This window comes from Muntiacus reevesi, chromosome 2 (assembly GCF_963930625.1).
Source record: "Muntiacus reevesi chromosome 2, mMunRee1.1, whole genome shotgun sequence".
NCBI lineage: Eukaryota > Metazoa > Chordata > Mammalia > Artiodactyla > Cervidae > Muntiacus > Muntiacus reevesi.
Genome location: NC_089250.1, coordinates 128,621,384 through 128,643,570, shown reverse-complemented (window position 1 = coordinate 128,643,570; position 22,187 = coordinate 128,621,384). Strand labels below are relative to the sequence as shown.

General features: G+C 35.5%; 1 protein-coding gene across 14 annotated transcripts in view; it reads right to left on the bottom strand.

Moving 5' to 3' along the window:
• The window catches only part of PCDH15 (protocadherin related 15), a 767,128-nt gene that overhangs the window by 148,207 nt on the left and 596,734 nt on the right, over nt 1-22,187 (bottom strand). For all 14 annotated transcript variants that reach the window (XM_065919987.1, XM_065919986.1, XM_065919983.1 and 11 more), the window contains one exon: nt 21,759-21,871. In XM_065919987.1, coding sequence (XP_065776059.1) covers nt 21,759-21,871 — 113 coding nt within the window. The remainder of the gene's footprint in view (nt 1-21,758; nt 21,872-22,187) is intronic.

Below are 22,187 nucleotides of genomic sequence, written 5' to 3'. Positions count from 1 at the left end.
CCCTTCTTTGGAATTAGAATGAAAACTGACCTTTTCCAGTCCTGAGACCAATGCTACGTATTCCAAACTTGCTCATAGGTTGAGTGCAGCACTTTAGCAACATCTTTTAAGATTTGAAATAGCTCAGCTGGAATTCCATCAGCTCCACTAGATTTGTTTATAGTAATGCTTCCTAAGGCCCATTAGACTTCACACCCCAGAATGCCTGGCTCTAGATGAGTGACTGAACCAGGCGGGCTACTGTCCATGGGGTCTTATGGTCAGACACAACTGAGCACACATGTATCCTTTAAGATACCTGCATCAGAAACTGGCTTAATTTGAAAAATATAGATTATAATAAATCTCTCAATTAAATATATTAAAATATCTGAGTCATCTGAATAACGAGAATACTAAAATAACAGAATGTATAGTTTCCAAATTTTAGCTCCAAATTTTACAGTAAAAATATAGATAAAACAATTATTCTACAATTTAAAATTTACTTTTATTGTCAGTTTCAAGAAGTGACAATAAAAGTAAATGTTATATGTGTTACATAAAGCTCCTAATTATTTTAAATGCTGTGCAGTTTAGGATATAAAAGTGTTTGTAAATAGATGCTATAAAATTTCACTGGGATTCAATCTGGTTCTATTGCTTTCTTTCTACTGAGAGACAAATTAATTTATTTTGACATGTTTGAATTCAATATATTTGCAAATCAGTACCAATTAAGGAACTGTTTTTATATCTTTTATAATGGAATTTAATGAAAATGGGAAGAAAAAAATTATCCACCAGAACTCCTATTATTTGTAACCTTGGAATAATTGTATCAGGGTAATCTAATTTCACATATTTAACTGAGAAAAACAGTTTAAAAAAGACATGCATCAAGAAAGAGATGTCAGCTTTCCCAGAGTTCTTAGGTTGGGCTGTAGATAAGAAAATGGATAAAAGACCAATGGTTAGAAGTTGTTTTTTAAATCTTTTCTGAAGTGTGCTTTCTATTGTTAGGAGTTTTGCTTCTATTCAGATCCACAAAGTGTCCCCATTTGAAAGACAAGAAAACTGAGGTCCTGAGTAGTAAACACTTTCATTTATAAAAGGCCCCCAGGGGATTCAGATAGGAGTGGTTTGAATATCATGTCTTTGGGGAAGAAAGGACTTTCTTCCTGCTACCTCCCTCTTTCTTTTTCTTCCCACACTCTACTCACCAGGCTTTAGTCTTCATCCTACAGCAGTGCATGTCCTTTCATGGACTAGAATTAAGCTGAGAAAACTCTCCTTTGATTCTAATAGCTCTGAATTTAAATTCTGACTCTCTTTACTAGTTACGTGACCCTGGGAAAATTCTTAGTTTCTCTAATCTTAGTTTTTATCTATGTAATGGGGACATTAACTGGATCAGAAGATTATTGAGTTTACTGAAGGATATAATATGTACAAAAAGTTTTCCTTACATTTTGCATATAATAGGTACTCCATAAATTATAGACATTGTTAGTATATTATTTTATAAGCTATGCTTCTGAAAGTTTACTTTCAATATTGTAATGATATATAGCTTTATCTCATAGACAGTAGAAACAATAAAAATAAAACTGGAATATGTGTAATTATTAATATCTATCTTGGCTAATATTGTAGATGATGTTTTATGCATTCTCACTTTCCCTTTTAAGTTCTCAATCACACACCAATTTTACATCTAAAATGGGGATAATATTTTTCTTTTTACTATTTTTACAGCTTTAAATTCATAGACATTTTGGTGTCATTCAAAAACAACAACTAGTATAGGGTGGGATTGGTATAGGCTGCCTCTGAAAGTTAAAAACAATGACAACAAAATCAAGTAACATGTAATGATTGTATGCAGAGACGTTTCTTCTTTCATTCAAGAAGTATTTATTGAACATGTACTATGTGCCTGACACTCACTAGGCAATAAAAACACAAAGGCAGGTTAGAGGAAGTGAATTGTGTGGTCATGGAGCTTATAGCTTCACAAACAAACCAGACAATTGTTTAAACGGTTATAGCTAAATGTAGTAGACACATTAATATCAGATCCCTAGTCAGAAATTAGTGGCAAACAAAGCATGCACCACTTATAGTTTCTATTACCCACATTCCTACAAAGTTACTGTACCTCGAATCAGGGGTCTGTGTGATTTGATAAAATGACTAGACCAAGAATATTCATTTCTGGTTAATTGATTTACTTACTAAAAATAGGTCATAATGTATTTACATACTTAGTAATGACCTCTGAGAAAATAGTTTTGTATTTTGGCTTATTTACCTACATAAGAATGTCTCCTTTCTTCTTTACAGAGGAAATTGTACATTTGGACTTTCATAAGGGTGTGACAGTATACTTTTGAAACTTTTAGAAGGGCATGACAGTAAACTTTTGAAGCATTCTCTAATACTTTTATTTTCTGTTGATTCCATTAGAGTCTATGCCATTAGGTATATATGAAATTGTCATATAAAGATGAGAAATCACCGTAGAATCTTGAAATATATTAGTGTAGTCATACACATAACATCAAAAAAGAGGAAAAGGTACTTTTGTAGAATATTTAACATTTCAATTCAAATTCTACATTTAACCACCTGCAATGCAGAAGACCTCAACTTGATTCTGGGTCGGGAGGATCCTCTGGAGAAGGGATAGGCTACCCACTCCAGTACTCTTGGGCTTCCCTGGTGGATCAACAAGTAAAGAATCCACCTGCAATGTGGGAGACCTGGGTTTGATCCCTGGATTGAAAAGATCCCCTGGAGAAGGGAAAGGCTACCTGCTCTAGCATTCTGGCCTGGAGAATTCCATGGACTGTATAACCTATGGGGTCACAAATAGACATGACTGAGTGACTCACTTCTACATCATTTTCTACGTTTAACAGTTGAATGAATGTACTACCTCAAAAGTAACAATAAAAGTAGACATTCAAATTTTGCTAGAATTTCTAAGAAAGAAGGAGATAATAAGTAATTTTTCATTGTGTCAATCACACCCTAGAAAGATAGTAAACATTTACAATCATGCCATCTAGGTAGGAAGATATAAAGTCAGTATTCACTACCATAAGATACATAAATTCATCATTATTTTAGGAAGTCGGGATATTTCATTTCCATTTAAAAATTTTGCCAAAGAAGTTTCAACTAATACATTAATTCTATATTTAGTTTTTATCATGATGCAACTGGAGAAGGAAATGGCAACCGACTCCAGTACTCTTGCCTGGAAAATCCCATGGTCGGAGGAGACTGGTAGGCTGCAGTCCATGAGTTCGCAAAGAGTCGGACACGACTGAGTGACTTCACAAATATGTATAATATTATTCAGTCATAAAAAAAGAAGAGAATCCTGCCATTGTGACAACATGGACAGACCATGAGGGCCTATGCTAAGTGAAATAGGTCAGTGAAGGCAAATACTGTATGATCTCACTAATATGTGAAATCTAAATAAAAAAAGAAAATTCACAGAAACAGAACAAGTTGATGGCTGCCAGAAATAGGAGGAGAGAGGTAGGGGGTGAGGAAACCAGGTAAAGGCAGTCAAAAGGTACAAGCTTCTAGTTATAAGACAAGCAAGTTCTGTGAACGAATGTACAGCATGCCAACTATAGTTAAAAATACTATATTGTGTGCTTGATTGCTAAAAGAGTAGATATTAAAAGTCCTCATCATGAGAACAAAAATAGCTACAAGAGGTGATGAATGTTAGCTAAATTTATCTCAGTAATTATTTTGTAATACATACATTTTCAAATTATTGTCTTGCATAGTTTTAAATGAATATAATGTTGCATGTCAATTATATCTCAATAAAGCTGGAAAAAAGGTTATAGTTAGATATCTTCTACCCAGTTTTTTTTTTTAATCTATATGGCATCTCTAGTTATTAAATTTTGAAAGAAGTTTAAAAAGCCAGAGAGGTTGTTCTGACAAGCCAGACTTAGCATCAACATTTTCCCTTAAATAGGGTAATTTATTATTTAGAATTCATTAGATAAAGATTTAAATATCCATTTTCTAGAAACTGAGTCACCAAGCTTACTACATCTGATTGGCAATTTTATTTTCCCCTCTTTTTTGTATAATGCCATATATTGAGAAATGAAACTATAGAAATAAAATATTCATGTAAACACCTCTTACTCCTGGATTAATTTTTGAGCTTGAGATGCAAATGTTATAAAATTAGAAATGATGCACAATAACATTTTTGAAGACTTTTTAAAATGTTAATTTGTTTAACTTTATTTTGATGTGGACAATTTTTAAAGTCTTCACTGACTTAAATATTATAATATTGTTCCATTTTCTATGTTTTGTTTTCTTTGGGATTCAAAGTCCAGCATACACCATAGAAATTACATGCTTACCAGGTTTTCAATGTCTTCCCAATACTCAATAGGACAAAACTCAAATCTTTAATATGCCAAATTTCTGCCTCATCTTATAGTAGCTTATTTTCATTCCTTCTTCCTCGGCCATACAGACCTTCTTTAAATCTTGGAATGTGTTTTATTCCTTTTCAATTTAGAAGTTTTATAGAACCTGTTTCTTTTTAACTCCTGAGCCCACTATATTCCTCCACCTACAAGTCTAATTATTACTTATTTTTATCTTAACTCCTGTTTTTACCAAAAAAAAAATTTGCTCTGATATCCCCCATGGCTGCGTTGTATAATTTAAGTGCTCATAAAACTGTTCCTTTCATCAATGTTACTTATAAATTTGTATTTAGGTCTGTTTCTTATGATCATTTCATTAATTTCTGTCTAATACTGATAAGATCTCTGAGGGTATAAATCATGCATACTTTGTTCAGTGTTACTATTTCTACTGCAGCTATGTGTTCAATCAATATACATTGATAGGATGAGAAAAGGAAGTAATGCAACTTGAATATGGCAGTACTTTTTACATCATTTTAAACATTTTCAGTGTTTGTGTTTTCCTATGATTTATACACTTTAGAGAGAGCATGAGTTCCCTATTAATCATTCTGTTTTATACTCTGTGCATAGCATTGTGCTGACATTTTAAAAAATCATTAAATTAGTGGACAACTATACTGGGTGAACTAGCAGAATTTAAGGTAAAATAGCTTTGATTTTCCTGCTTCATCCTTTTCATCCTACTCTGAACTGAAATTCACAGCTCAAAGAACATTCTGAGAACTTCTGTAAAAAGACAAGTAAAATATACCATCAGTGAGATAGAAATAGGCTTCACAAACAATTCTGTAAGGGACCTGGATATCTTAAACTTGACTCTAAACTGTGGGAATATATCTCCATACGACAATCGTTGAAGGAGTTATTTCATTTATAAAGATGATTAGAAGATGATAATAAGAATAACAAACCATATTTGGTAACAAGAACCATATATATTTAACTATCATATATATGTTGAAGGCATTATTATTTAAACATTCAAATTGAGTAGAAACCCACTCCCTACATTGCATCTGGAGTGATAATTCCCTAGAATTCTTTTTTTTTTATCAAAAACTGCTAATGATCTAATAACAAATGAGGGTAAAGATATTTAATTGTGACATTTTGGTTTACTTAGCATCCACTTTTTCTTCCTCATATCTTTATTTACTTTCAGGCAATTATTTATTTCCACTTCTCTTGCTTTGAATATATGGTAAATGTATTCTATTCCAGACACAGAAAGCTTTTAGTTGCGTCACCTGGGAGTAGACAGAAGTCAGGAAATTAGGATTGCTTCTTTCCTTTCTATGCATAAACTCTTGAAAACAAAACTATTAAAAAAAAAAAAAAAAAAAAACTTTGGATGGCCAACACCTGGCATAAGCCTATTAAATAATAATATCACAACTACTTTCTTAAGCATGTTTTCTGAACCTAGTACTGCATAAAGTTCTTTATCTCATATATAAAGTAATTATTGGATCCTCAGGGAACTTAGGTAACTTGTCCAAATTCAATGAACAGTATGATAAGTGTTGCAGCTAGGATTTAAACCTTAGGAGCCTATTAATTATGTTATTTTGTTTCTAAAAAAGTGTACATTTATTATCAACAAAGTAAAAGTAAGGTACCACATTATATGTTGTACTTGAACCAAAATTTCTCATAGGCAGAAATGCAATGAAAGAAGAGAATTTATTAAAAAAAAAAAGAAGAAGAAGAAGAGAATTTATAGTAACTCTTTTTATAGAGGAGCTTGCTTTAAATTCTAAACAGTGTATTTAAAATGAACTGTTAGAACTCGAGTCCTTTTTTGTTGGAAGACTTGCTTCACTCTGCTCTATGAGTAAATGTCAAACTATACATAACCTTGAAAATCTGAAGGAGAAATTGAATTCCAGGTGGATACAGAGAAAGCCTGTGAAACCTGAAATGAAGGATTGTCAGAGTTACTCTTTCAATAGTTAAAGAGGCAAAATCTATTATCTTTGAGGCACGATATTAGTAGTGCCATAAAAAGACAGGAAAGGTTATCTTCAAGTAAAGTCAGCTCTTATATTGAATGATAAATCTAAATTAAAATAGAAAACAATGTTAGTAATCAAATGATGCTCTCTGAATGTCAGTTTATTTTATATTTATAGTTTTCATGTAGCTTCCTTTTCCATTCTTTGAAGTCAAGACCAATAGTTTTCCCTAAACTACTGTATTTATTTTTTTTAATTTTTTTTACTGTATTTATTGAATAAAAATAATTTTTTCAAAACTCCCAAGTACAAATTTGTATGGTTTATATAAGAATAATGCAATGTTCCTCAATACATGGCAATTTTAATTATCTTGAATAATAAAATAACTAGAACTGCTCACTCACCATTTCCTTGACCATTATGATAGCATTGTTTTCATTTTTCATAGTATATAAATATGGATTTCTGGATTTTAAATTATGCCCTTTCTCTATTCTTTTTATATCAGGAAGTAGACTTTATTTTTTAGAGCTCTTTATAAAATCTACTCTGTCTTTATTCAGTATAAAACCATTTGAGAAACTTATCTTGTATAAAAATAGTACAAAATGTTTTGTATTTCATTTGTTATAAGATTAATTCACATTAATCTGCAAACTATCAATTTTTACTTTAATAGGAAAACTGATAAGATTATTTTCCTCCTTAAAGGGTATTTTAATTTTTTCTAAAAAAAGATAGGATATTTATATGTATGTTATTCTTAATTTGGATTTGATATATTACATTTGAATAATACTAAAAATTGAAAATGACTTATGATATTTTTTTAAGAGTTAGCAAAGTAACAGCTTGTTCAAGAGGTTAATAAAAAGACCTTAGGAATATTTGCTCCTTCTGTTTTCTATATATACAATATAAATTTTGAGTTTCTATTTTGTGGAAATTACATTTTAATATACATAAATCCCTAAAAATTAACATAAGTATGACATTAAATCATGCAAAGCTTAATAGTCAATGTTGATACACTTCCATTTTAAATAAATATCAAAATAAGTCTATATGGGTAACATATTTTTTCAGGAAATTTGTAAACAATTGTCTCTGGTAAAATCTTTGATAAGTGGTATAGAATACTGCATTTCCCATTCAAAATCAATATTCACATTTAGACTCTATGATCTATTCCAGACATGTTGACCTTTCCATGATATTTACCTCTAAAACTCATGACAAGTGAATCCCAGTGTGTTTAAGTCTTAGTTCATCATCTTGAGAAGGCCAAATGTCGTTCTGCTAAATGCTAACTCACTTGACCTACAGGAGTCAATCTATTCTCAGGTAATGCTGTGTGTCTGAACTACTATTGGGATTTTGATATTTCTGTTTGGATTAAATGAAAGGTGTATAAAATGTGTTTTCTGACTAGGACAGTAAAAGTATTTTGCAGAAGATCCAAGTAATAATTGGCTGAAAACCTCTTATCAGTCATGGAGACGTGTGGTAGCAATGAGAGTGTGCCTCAGATCTCCGACTATAGGAAGCACACTTAACCAAGCTTCGAGTTGCTGTGCTCCGCTCTATTTGTTGTTGTTCAGTCACTAAGTCAGGTCTGACTCTTTGTGATCCATGGACTACAGCACGTCAGGCTGCCTTGTCCTTCACTATCACCAGAGTAGCTCAAATTCATGACCACTGAGTCGAAGATGCCATCCAACCACCTCATCCTCTCTGTTCTCCCCTTCTCCTCTTGCCCTCAGTCTTTCCAGCATCAGGGTCTTGTTTAATGAGTTAGCTCTTTGCATCAGATGGCCAAAGTATTAGAGCTTAGCAATACTCCTTCCAATTAATACTCAGGGTTGATTTCCTTTAGGATTGACTGGTTTGATATTCTTCCTGCCCAAGGGACTCTCAAGAGTCTTCTCGAGCACCACAATTGAAAGCATCAATTCTTCAGTGCTCAGACTTTTTTACTGGCTAATACTTTCACATCTGTTAATGTCGATGGGAAAAACCATAGCTTTGACTATGTGCACCTTTGTCGGCAAAGGGATATCTTTGCTTTTTAAATATGCAGCCTATGTTTGTCATATTTTTTCTGTTTGTAAAAAGATCATTTTCCTAAGACCTGCTTACAGATAATGATAAAATCAGAGATGTTGAGGCAATTCCCTTTGTGGGAAACATAGGATATCTCTACTATGGTTTCACTCCCCAGATATCATGCAGAAACTTACTAAAATGATACGTTAGTCACTCAAATGACACAGTAGGCTAGGATGTTTATTTACGAGATTTTTCTCCCTGTTCTTCACTTGAGGTCAGAATGTATGTGCTTTATGTGTTCTTCTAGCCTTACTCTGCTTCCTTCTCATTTCTCTCCCACAGGCTTTTCCTCTAATAAAATGCTTGCTAAATCTCATCTTGATGTCTAATTGTTAGAAGACAAACCTGAACTAACACATGAGCTTAAGGGGATCAAAATTCAAAGGGAGCACTAGTATTTTGAAATATATAAATTAAAATCAAAATATTCATGAATATTTACAGAAAAAGTTCTAGAAACAAAGATGAAAAATTTTAAAGGATTTAATTTAAAAAGATTTAAAATTTAAAAGAATTTAATATACATATTAAAGTATTCATATGTTGGCATATTAAAATGAAGACGAATAAATTGAATGCTTAATATATATTAATATATGTGGGGACAAAAAAGAAAAAAGAAAGCCCTGACTGTGATAGTTAACCATTATTAAAAATAGCAATGTAGAAGAGTTTGCCATATGAATTTCTTTAACTAGTATGAGAAGCTGGAATTTATATTTCTTTCAGTTCAGCAACTACATGGTTACTATCATCTTTTTGTTGCTGTTGTTCCATATTAATGGCAGGTGTTACCATGTAGCAGAGTTCTCTTTCCCAATAAGTACAACCCTAATCAAGATACCTGCTCATAATTAAGAGGAGAGTATTATTTGTCAAAATTCTGAAAGAGATGGGAATACCAGACCACCTGACCTGCCTGTTGAGAAACCTGTATGCAGGTCGGGAAGCAACAGTTAGAACTGGACATGGAACAACAGACTGGTTCCAAATAGGAAAAGGAGTATGTCAAGGCTGTATATTGTCACCCTGCTTATTTAACTTATATGCAGAGTACCTCATGAGAAACCCTTGGCTGGAGGAAGCACAAGCTGGAATCAAGATTGCCCGGAGAAATATCAATAATCTCAGATATGCAGATGACACCACCCTTATGGCAGAAAGTGAAGAGGAACTGAAAAGCCTCCTGATGAAAGTGAAAGAGGAAAGTGAAAAAGTTGGCTTAAAGCTTAACATTCAGAAAACGAAGATCATGGCATCTGGTCCCATCACCTCATGGGAAATAGATGAGGAGACAGTAGAAACAGTGTCAGACTTTATTTTGGGGGGCTCCAAAATCACTGCAGATGGTGACTGCAGCCATGAAATTAAAAGATGCTTACTCCTTGGAAAGAAAGTTATGACCAACCTAGATAGCATATTAAAAAGCAGAGACATTACTTTGCCAATAAAGGCCTGTCTAGTCAAGGCTATGGTTTTTCCAGTGGTCATGTTTGGATGTGAGAGTTGGACTGTGAAGAAAGCTGAGCGCTGAAGAATTGATGCTTTTGGACTGTGGTGTTGGAGAAGACTCTTGAGAGCCCCTTGGACTGCAAGGAGATCCAACCAGTCCATCCTAAAGGAGATCAGTCCTGGGTGTTCATTAGAAGGACTGATGCTGAAGCTGAAACTCCAATACTTTGACTACCTCATGCGAAGAGTTGACTCATTGGAAAAGACCCTGATGCTGGGAGGGATTGGGGGCAGGAGGAGAAGGGGACGACAGAGGATGAGATGGCTGGATGGCATCACCGACTCGATGGGAATGAGTTTGAGTAAACTCCGGGAGTTGGTGATGGACAGGGAGGCCTGGTGTGCTGCGATTCATGGGGTCGCAAAGAGTCCGACACAACTGAGCGACTGAACTGAACTGAACTGATTATTTGTCACACCTCTCCTTAAGGAAGAAGTTTAGCTCAGTTTTATTTGAATCATAGCAAAATATGCCACCCCAAAATAGACTGCTTTAGTATATTGATTATTTTGGGCAGTAGATACTTAGAAAATGGCAAATGCAGTGAGAAGCTTTTTCTGAGTTCCCTTATCTATCTAAAGACAGATCTTCTAAAAGGAATTCAATCACCATGAATTCTTTTCAAGGAGTTTCACTGACCAGGAAAGATTGAATCTTTTCACAGGAGAGGAGACTAGGATTGGATGGCACATCCAGGCAAACTCTGCCTGAACTATTATACATTCCACCTGTTCTAAGGGTTCCTTTCATATTTCCTAAAATTATTTACTATCTCCCAAGAGGCCTGCACCTCCCTCCCCATTTCCTATTAAGATTGTATTTAATCCAGAATTCTAAAGCCACCTCTTCAAATTATCCATCTTCCTGTGTATATCTCATGCATGAGATACATGTGTTTATAAACTTGTTCACTTTTCTCTTGTTAATTTGTCTTTTATGACAAGAATCTCAGTTAATAAATCTGGGACACATGAAAAGATATTTTTCTTTCCCTATATAGTTACACTACTTGAAATGACTAAATTATAAAATTGATGGAAGTTCCGAAAAAATGCATTAAAATAATTTAAAGGAATAAATATACTGATAATAACCTCAGCATGAAGAATAACTTCCCAACATTCATAGCTATACAAAGATTGAAGAGGCAAATTTCTCACAACTGTAAGTTTCTTAGACGAACCCAGTCAACTTTGTGGCAAGGATATTGGAGGAAGCAAAAATTAAATTATTAGCCTGAATAAATGGTCTTTATGGTCTTGAAATTTCATTCATTTCATGGTATGACTTTGAGAATAGAATTTTTATGAGTAGGATTAACCTACCTTTCTGTCTTCCAATGAAAATCAAATGGTGAAAAATGGTTTAAATTATATAAGACTGAATATGTTTTAGAGCAACTTAATTGTCTGAATGGTAATAACTGAAAATTTATGATTATTTGTGTAAAGTAGTGGCTAATACTTCGACTTATTCATTGGGGAAAAATAAAATGAAGTTGCATGATTTTGAGAAGGGTGGGTTGTTTCAAAACCAAAGATAAAGAAATGCCATTAACTATAAGAAATTTATTTCAAGGGAAGGAAGGAGAGGAAGAATAAAGAAGGGTGATTTGTAAATCAAGTATATTCCAATAAAAATTAAAAAATAAAAACATATACAGGAAAAATATAGGATGAACAAAGATAGGCAATTGTGGAAAAGTAATTAAACAATGTGATGAGACTAAAAAGAAGATACACATTATTTTATCAAAGTCTGTTTTTATACAATTATATTAGATTTCATTTCCCATTATTATTATTATTATTTTCCCCTAGTACAGGGAAGGCATCTTTCACACTGGGAGTTTTTAATTTCCTGTTTTCAGGGGGAAAAGGTAAGATTAGAATGCCTTTCTTGCATCTACTATTTTTTTTTAAGTGCTTTCACCTCCAAATAACCCTATGTCAAGTAGCATATTCTGCCATTCTTTAGCTCTAACAAAAAGGATCATTAAGGATAAATCACATTGCTTAGCATCTCTGGAAATCTTGTGCATTCAACCAAGGCAGTAATTGAACCTGAAAAAAATAAATAAATAAATAAAAGAGGGAAGGGGGCATATGAGGTTTACACATGTCTGCCTTTATTTATTTCTCCTTCCCTTTCCTTCTCCCTTTCTCTTTTTCTTTCTTTCTCTCTCTCTCTTCCTCTCTCCTTCCCTCTCTCCCTCTTTTTCTTTCATGAAGGGAAACTGTGTCGGTCTTCACAGCAATTTGAAATATTGTAGGCATTTTGACAAAGATGCTGGTTGACCATATAAAAATAATATATCGTAAAAGAATAAAATACTCTCTCACAAATAGTAGCTTTAAGATGACAAACTGGAAAATATTGTAATATATAATTTTTAAAAAGCTTCTAAAATGATTAATATGCTATGGGATTAATCATAACTAGCTAATATGATAACAAATCTAAATTTCTTGCTCACATAACAGTTTATTGAGGGCTTCCTAAGCAGGCAACTCTTCTCTAAGCTGAGATTCAGAAACCTAGGTTCCTTTTATCTTGTATTTCTACAACTGTCAACATATGGATCCCAAAGTTCCCTGGGTATTGTTTCCATTTCACTCACCCAAGGGAAAAAGGTTAAGTCAGGACAAGAAATGGTGTAGATGATATTGTTCCACATTTTATTGGCCAGAACTCAGTCACAGGGATCCAACAGCAAGTGAGGCTAGGAAAAGTGCTCTAGCTGTATACCCAGGAGGGTGAGGAAAGGATTTAGGAAGTATCCAGGCACTTCTGCTGTGCAGTATTCCAAAAATCTTTAAAAGAATGGAGAGATAATTGACGAAGAAAATAATCATCACACTTAGGTTCCTTTTTAAAAATAGTTCATTCCACATTTTACATCAAATTTAAGCATATGTAATTATTTAAGTTCAAAGGAGAAGGGGGCCACAGAGGATAAGATGTTTGGATGGCATCATCAACTCAATGGACATGAGTTTGAGCAAACTACAGGATATAGTGAAGGACAGGAAAGCCTGGCATGCTGCAGTCCATGGGATTGCAGAGGTCAGACATGACTGAGAGATTGAATAACAACACAAAATTTACATTTATTCATAATGCAGCATTTTCTATCTGTATTTGACATGACTTTTGTATTATCCAAGTTTTCTGGCTTTCTGATAGAAAAGAAAACAATCCTGTTTAGTATCTAAGTACTATTAAATCCATTATGGCAATTGTACTGATTCTTATATAGAATTTTCTTTGTAAACTGTAGGATGCAGCAAGATTACCCAAATGCCTTTATGTGCCAGAATAACAAATGAAATTGATAGTCAAGGGCACTATTTGCAATTGTTAGAAATGTTCTTCTGGAAGGTCAAAGAATTCTTCCACATATACTAATGTGACTGCTTTTAATTTTAGCACCAAGTAATTGGCTAGATTTTCTTCTCAGTGAACAGCTTTATTAATGAAATCTATTTGCAGTTAGTAGTTCTATGCAGAGAAGATAAGAAATGGTAAATTATTCATTGAACAAAACATGCGTATTTTTAAGTGACATTAAACAAAGACACTTAAAAAAAGAAATTGTTGGAGCAATGCCCTGATGCAATCCATGATCTTGGCTTTAATGCACAATATTTTAGCTAAAAGAGTTAATGAACACTATAATGGAGAGGTCTGGAGGGAAATATCTATTACTAAGGAAGTGGTTCCAAGTGAAAGCACAGGGAAAAAAAGAAAAAAAGGACATCAATTACTGAGTTTATTTAAAGGTAAAGTGTTACACATGATTTTTTTTTTTTCCCCTTTGGGAACTTTCAAAGAAAGAGTAGACTTGAGGTGAGAAGCTTTAGAGAACAAGAGTGGGAATTTTGTTGAGCTGAAGCTGAGGGATATCTGAACTGATCTAAAATAATAGGTACAATTTTTGTAAGCATCTGATGTAGGTAAGTGCAGAAATAACTCCAGAAAGAATGAAGGGATGGAGCCAAAGCAAAACAACAACCAGTTGTGGATGGGACTAGTGATAGAAGCAAGGTCTGATGCTGTAAAGAGCAATGTTGCATAGGAATCTAGAATGCTAGGTCCATGAGTCAAGGCAAATTGGAAGTGGTCAAACAGGAGATGGCAAGAGCGAATGTTGACATTCTAGGAATCAGTGAACTAAGATGGAACGGAGTGGGTGAATGTAACTCAGATGACCATTATATCTACTACCCTGGGCAAGAATCCCTTAGAAGAAATGGAGTGGCCATCATAGTCAACAAAAGAGTCCAAAACACAGAACTTGGGTGCAATCTCAAAAATGACAGAATGAGCTCTGTTCATTTTCAAGGCAAACGATTCAGTATCACAGTAATCCAACTCTATGCCCCAGTCAGTAATGCTGAAGAAGCTGAAGTTCAACGGCTCTATGAAGACCTACAAGACCTTCTAGAACTAACACCCAAAAAAGATGTCCTTTTCATTATAGGAACTGGAATGCAAAAGTAGGAGTCAAGAAATACCCGGTGTAACAGGAAAATTTGGTCTTGGAGTGAGTACAGAATGGAGCAGGGCAAAGGCTAATAGAGTTTTGCCAAGAGAACACACTGGTCCTAGCAAACACCCTCTTCCAACAACACAAGAGAAGACTCTACACATGGACATCACCAGATGGTCAACACTGAAATCGAATTGATTCTATTCTTTGCAGATAAAGATGGAGAAGCTCTATACAGTCAGCAAAAACAAGACCAGGAGCTGACTGTGGCTCAGATCATTAACTCCTTATTGCCAAATTCAGACTGAAATTAAAGAAAGTGGAGAAAACCACTATACCATTCAGGTATGACCTAAATCAAATCCCTTATGGCTATACAATGGAAGTGAGAGATAGATTTAAGGGACTAGATCTGACAGACAGAATGCCTGATGAACTGTTGACAGAGGTTTGTGACATCGTACAGGAAACAGGAATCAAGACCAGCCCCAAGAAAAAGAAATGCAAAAAAGCAAAATGGCTGTCTGAGGAGGCCTTACAAATAGCTGTGAAAAGAGGGGAAGTGAAAAGCAAAGGATAAAAGGAAAGATATACCCATTTGAATGCAGAGAAAGTCTTCCTCAGGGATCAGTGCAAAGAAACAGAGGAAAACAATAGAATGGGAAAGACTAGAGACCTCTTCAAGAAAATTAGAGATACCAAGGGAACATTTCATGGAAATGTGGGCTCAATAAAGGACAGAAATGGTAAGGACCTAACAGAAGGAGAAGATATTAAGAGGAGGTGGCAAGAATACACAGAAGAACTGTACAAAAAAGATCATCATGACCCAGATAATCACGATTGTGTGATCACTCACCCAGAGCCAGACATCCTGGAATGTGAAGCCAATGGACCATAGGAAGCATCACTATAAACAAAGCTAGTGGAGGTGACGGAATTCCAGTTGAGCTATTTCAAATCCTGAAAGATAATGCTGTGAAAGTGCTGCACTCAATATGCCACCAATTTTGGAAAACTCAGCAGTGGCCACAGGACTGGAAAAGGTCAGTTTTCATTCCAATCCCAGAGAATGCTCAAACTACTGAACAATTGCACTCATCTCAGATGCTAGTAAAGTAATGCTCAAAATTCTCCAAGCCAGGCTTCAACAATATGTGAACCATGAACTTCCAGATGTTCAAGCTGGTTTTAGAAAAGGCAGAGGAACCAGAGATCAAATTGCCAACATCTGCTGGACAATTGAAAAAGCAAGAGAGTTCCAGAAATACATCTATTTCTGCTCTATTGGCTATGCCAAAGCCTTTGATTGTGTGGATCACAATAAACTGTGGAAAATTCTGTAAGTGATGGGAATATGAAATCACCTGACCTGCCTCTTGAGAAACTTGTATGCAGGTCAGGAACCAACAGTTAGAACTGAACATGGAACTACAGACTGGTTACAAATAGGAAAAAAAGTACGCCAAGGCTGTATATTGTCACCCTGCTTATTTAGTGTATATGCTGAGTACATCATGAGAAACGCTGGGCTGGAGGAAGCAAAGCTGGAATCAAGATTGCTGAGAAATATCAATAACCACAGATATGCATATAACACCACCCTCATGGCAGAAAGTGAAGAAGAACTAAAGAGCCTCTTGATGAAAGTGAAAGAGGAGAGTAAAAAGTTGACTTAAAGCGCAACATTCAGAAATCTAAGATTACGGCATCTGGTCCCATCACTTCATGGCAAATAGATGGAGAAACAGAGTAAACAGTGGCTGACTTTATTTTTCTGGGCTCTAAAATCACTGCAGATGGCGACTGCAGCCATGAATTTAAGACACTTACTCCTTAGATGGAAAGTTATGACTAACCTAGACAACATATTGAAAAGCAGAGACATTACTTTGTCAACAAAGGTCCATCTAGTCAAGGCTATGTTTTTTCCAGTGGTCATGTATGGATGCGAGAGTTGGGCTATAAAGAAAACTGAGCACCAAAGAATTGATGCTTTTGAACTGTGGTGTTAGAGAAGACTCTTGAGAGTCCCTTGGACTGCAAGGAGATCCAGTCAGTCCATCCTAAAGGAGATCAGTCCTGGGTGTTCATTGGTAGGACTGGTGTTGAAACTGAAACTCCAATATTTTGGCCACTTGATGTGAAGAGCTGACTCATTTGGAAAGACCCTGATGCTGGGGAAGATTGAGGGCAGGAGGAGAAGGGGACAACAGAGGATGAGATGGTTGGATGGCATCACTGACTCAGTGGACATGGGTTTGGGTGAACTCTGGAAATTGGTGATGGACAGGGAGGCCTGTTGCAGTTCTTGGGGTTGCAAAGTCAGACACGACTGAGCAACTGAACTGAACTGATCCAGGTAAGTTGGTGAGAGACACAAGTGAGTTTGCATCCACCTTGGTTCTTAAGAGGACCGAAATGAACACATTCAGTGGTGTTCTTAAAAAGCAGAAAACACAACAAAGTATTAGAGTCCATAGATTACCATATCAACACAAAAGGAAAGAAAATAGGTAATAAGCATAAGGAATAAAATGATCTTTAACACAGGATGAACAAGACTTATTGTTTTAAATTCATTTACGTTTCAATGGATTACATATGTGTCATTAAAACATTTTCTCATAATTATATTGCATAATTTAATTTAGTGCTTGAAAAACATCAAGACAGTTTTCATGGAAAGCAAAAACTACTTGGTATAATCTGGCAAATGTTCCCAGATACATCACCTAGTTCCTCCCTCAATAACTGATTCTCTGTTTCAGCTTAAAATTTTTAGGTAGTTCTTAAAAACATCATGAGAACAGTAAAACCCAAATTCTAGAATATAATAAAATTCTTTATTTTTCTTGAGCCTCAATTAATATAACTGTTTAACTTTAATTTTCTCTAGACAGATGGAACTGTTGCATTGTTAGAATAGGAAACAGGAGTCCAGAATGGCAGTGGCTAATAGACAAGGAAGGGAAAAGCCCGTGAAAATAGAACAAAGTAATGCCCGAAGACCGGAGTGAGGGCCCCAGGTAGAACAAACAGTACTTCTGGATAGCCCAATTTACATTAGGTAAGCCCAGGAGGAGGGAAAAAAAAAGACATATAAAAAGAGGAGCCAAAGGGCCAGGGGTCTCTCTCTTTCCCATGTGTGTGCCCTCATTTTCTCTCTGCCTCTCTCTCTCTTTTCTTTGCATATTTTGGGTCAGCATGCCCTCATGCCTCGAGGATGCATTTCCCCTTATTTTCTAAATAAAACTGATCTGTCCAAGAACTATAACATGGACTGTCCAAGAGCTGTGATTCTCCGAGGGCTTCATTGCTTCGGATCTTTGTTGTGACAAGACAGAGCCAAGGAGATTACATTCCCCTAACGGAACTAAAATAAACTATTAAATACCTTCCCCTATATCCCTTATTTATACTTCTGTATATACTGATTCTTTGTCACAGAAAATTCTTCCACATTTTGGGGGATGGCTAAATTCTACTCCTCTGATGGAGAAGGATAAGCTTCTGCAAGCTTCCTGATGGGAGAGACTGACTGAGGGAGAAACTGGGTCTTGTTCTGATGGGTGGGGCCATGGAAGTGATAAATAGATTCAAGGGATTAGATCTGATTGGCAGAGTGCCTGAAGAACTATGGACAGAGGTTCCTGACATTGTATAGGAGACAGGGATCAAGACCATCCCCAAGAAAAAGACATGCAAAAAGGCAAAATGGTTGTCTGAGGAGGCCTTACAAATAGCTATGAGTAGAAGAGAAGCCAAAGGGGAAGGTGAAAAGGAAAGATAAATCCACTTGAATGCAGAGCTCCAAAGAATAGCAAGGAGAGATAAGAAAGACATTCTCAGTGGTCAGTGCAAAGAAATAGAGGAAAATAATAGAATGGGAAAGACCAGAGAGCCCTTCAAGAAAATTAGAGATACCAAGGGACTTTTTCATGCATAGATGGGCACAATGAAGTACAGAATTGGTATGGACCTAACAGAAGCAGAAGATATTAAGAAGAGATGGCAAGAGTACACAGAAGTATTATACAAAAAAGATCTTCATGGCCCAGATAATCACAATGGTATGATCACTCACCTAGAGCCAGACACCCTGGAATGTGAAATCAACTGGGCCTTAAGAAGCATCACTACAAATAAAACTAGTGGAGGTGATGGGATTCAGGCTGAGCTGTTTCAAATCTTAAAAAATGATGCTGTGAAAGTTCTACACTCAATATGCCAGCACATTTGGAAAATTCAGCAGTGGCCATAGGACTGGAAAAGATCAGTTTTCATTCCAATCTTAAAGAAAGGCAATGCCAAAGAATGCTCAAACTACCACACAATTGCACTCATCTCATGTGCTAGTAAAGTAATGCTCAAAATTCTCCAAGCCAGGATTCAGCAGTACGTGAACTGTGAAATTCCAGATGTTCAAGCTGGATTTAGAAAAGGCAGAGGAACCAGAGATCAAATTGCCAACATCTGTTGCATCATCAAAAAAGGGAGACAGTTCCAGAAAAACATCTACTTCTGCTATATTGACTACACCAAAGCCTTTGACTGTGTGGATCACAACAAACTGTGGAAAATTCTTAAAGAGATGGGAATAGCAGATCACCTGACTTGCTTCCTGAGAAATCTGTATGCAGTAGAGAAGCAACAGTTAGAACTGAACATGGAACAACAGATTGGTTCCAAATCAGGAAAGGAGTACGTCAGGTTGTATATTGTCACCCTGTTTATTTAACTTATATGCTGAGTACATCATGTGAAATGCCTGGCTGGATGAAGCACAAGCTGGAATCAAGATTGCCAGGAGAAATATCAATAACTTCATATATGCAGATGACACCACACTTATGGCAGGAAGCAAAGAAGAACTAAAGAGCCTCTTGATGAAAGTGAAAGAGGATAGTGAAAAAGTGGGCTTAAAACTCAACATTCGGATAACTAAGATCGTGGCATCTGGTCCCATGGAAGTGGATGGGAAACAATGGAAACAGGACAGACTTTGCTTTCTTGGGCTCCAAAATCACTTCAGATGGTGACTGCGTCCATGAAATTAAAAGATGCTTGCTCCTTGGAAGAAAAATTATGACCAACCTAGACAGCATATTTAAAAGCAGAGACATCACTGTGCCAACAAAGGTCTGTCTAGCCAATGCTATGGTTTTTCCAGTAGTCATGTATGGATGTGAGAGTTGTACTATAAGAGGGGTGGAGGGGGTGAGATGTATGGAAAGATTAACATGGAAACTTACATTACTGTATGTAAAATAGATAGCCAAAGAGAAAGTGCCATATGGCTCAGGAAAAACTCAAACAGGGGCTCTGTATCAACCTAGAGTGGTGGGATGGGGAGGGAGACGGGAGGGAGATTCAAAGGGAAGGGAACATTTGTATACCTTTGCTTGATTCATGTTGAGGTTTGACAGAAAACAGCAAAATTCTGTAAAGCAATTATCCTTCAATAAAAAATAAATTAATAAAAAAAAACTGAAAAAAGAGAAAGAAAGCTAAGCACTGAAGAATTGATGCTTTTGAACTGTGGTGTTGAAGACTCTTGAGAGTCACTTGGACAGCAAGGAGATCCAACCAGTCCATCCTAAATGAAAGCAGTCCTGAATATTCATTGGAAGGACTGATGCTAAAGCTGAAACTCCAATACTTTGGCCACCTGATGTGAAGAACCGACTTATAGGAAAAGACTCTGATGCTGGGAAATATTGAAGGTAGGAGTAGAAGGGGAGGACAGAGGATGAGATAGACGGTTGGATGGCATCACCAATTCAATGGACATGAGTTTGAGTAAACTCCGGGAGTTGGTGATGGACAGGGAAGACTGGCATGCTGCAGTCCATGGGGTCGCAGAGTGGGACACAATGGAGCATCTGAACTGAACTGAAACTCTACTCTTTCTTCAAGAAGCAGCTAAAAATTACGGTCATCATATTCAGACACCATTAAGTGTGTCTCTAACATGCTTCCTTAGTATTTTGACCTTCTATTATTGTGTTTTTACAATGTATTATGCTTTCCATATACTCCTTTGTTTCCAACCCATATTGTGAGCCTCTGGAGTGTAACAACTAGCTATCTTTTAAGTCTATGTCCAGAATGAGTAAATAGAGAAATACAGTATATAGTAAGTCTCTTTCAAATGTTTTTGAGAAAACTATCTCCAACAGGTCCTAACACACTAATAAAGCACATTAATATTTTAACTTAATTGAATTTTGAAAAATCATGAAAGAAATGCTATATTTGCAGGTGAACATTACAGAATATCCTTTCACTTACATCCAATCATGAAGCAATCATGAACATATAGTGATTTTAGTTTCTTTATTTTTTCAATAAATTCTCTTTCTAACACACAAAATGAACTGAACTGTGTTCCCCTAAAATTCATATTTGACATCCTAACCTTCAGTGGGATGCTATTTGGAGATTGGGCCTTGGAAGGTATCTAGGTTTAGAAGAGATCATGAAGCGGGAGCACTTATCTTGGGGTTAGTGCCTTTGTAAGAAAAGACACCAGAGACCTGCTTTCTTTCACTTTCCTCTATGTCAGATTATAGCAACAAGGCAACAGTCTGCAAGCCAAGTAGATACCTTTCACCAGAACCCGATCATGCTGAATCCCTGATTTTGAACTTCTAGCCTCTAGAGGTGTGTGAAAATAATGTCTGTTGTTTAAGACACGAATCCTTGAAATTTGTTATGACAGCCTTGCCTGACTAAGAGTATATATACTGACTCTATAGCTGAAATATATACTATACATATAAATGTAAACACACACACATTCTCTCACTTACTGATTATATAAGAAATATCATCTCAGATATAACTCAGAATTAAATGATATAATGTAACTGGCAGCAACAAGAAACTAAATATCTAATTTTTACCACTGAGATAATTAATCAGTTGCAATTTAAACCACAAAACATAATACTGCATTTTTCAAAACTAACTTTAACTATTTTAAAGGATCCATTATTCATCAAAGCATTTCTAAAACTGATACTTATACTAGATTATCATTTAAGTATATTAACTTTTAAAATAAATATTATGTTAATTTAGGAAAGCTTAAAGTAAAATTAGGTCTGCTTCACTGATAAATTCACATCACATCAATTTTGAGAGCCTAAAAGAAAACAAAACAGAATAAAAAATCTTTGTATATTACAAAACCTGATAGTAATCAATACCTGTATTCCTCTTGTGTAAACCGTGGGATTTCTCCTGGATGTAAGACAAGAATCTTCACAGTGGCACTGCTGGACATCACAGGCTCACCATCATCAAAAGCAACAATGACCAACTTAAAAGGTAATAAAAACTCTAGTTAAAGATGATTTAAAAGAAGAAGACAAACGCATAATTTTTCCATTAATGTTTTAAATTATTGAACTGCCTGGTTCCAAAAGGGGGAGCAATATTCATTTTCTCATTGCCTACCAAGTAGAAGACACATGCTAGGATATGCACAGCAATCCCACCAGTAGATGTTATTATTCCCATTTTCCAGGTGAGAAAGCTCAAAGAAATTCAGTTAATAGTTTTATGATATAATGAAACAGGGCACTCAAAGACGGTGCACTGGGACAACCCTGAGGGATGGGATAGGGAAGGAGTTG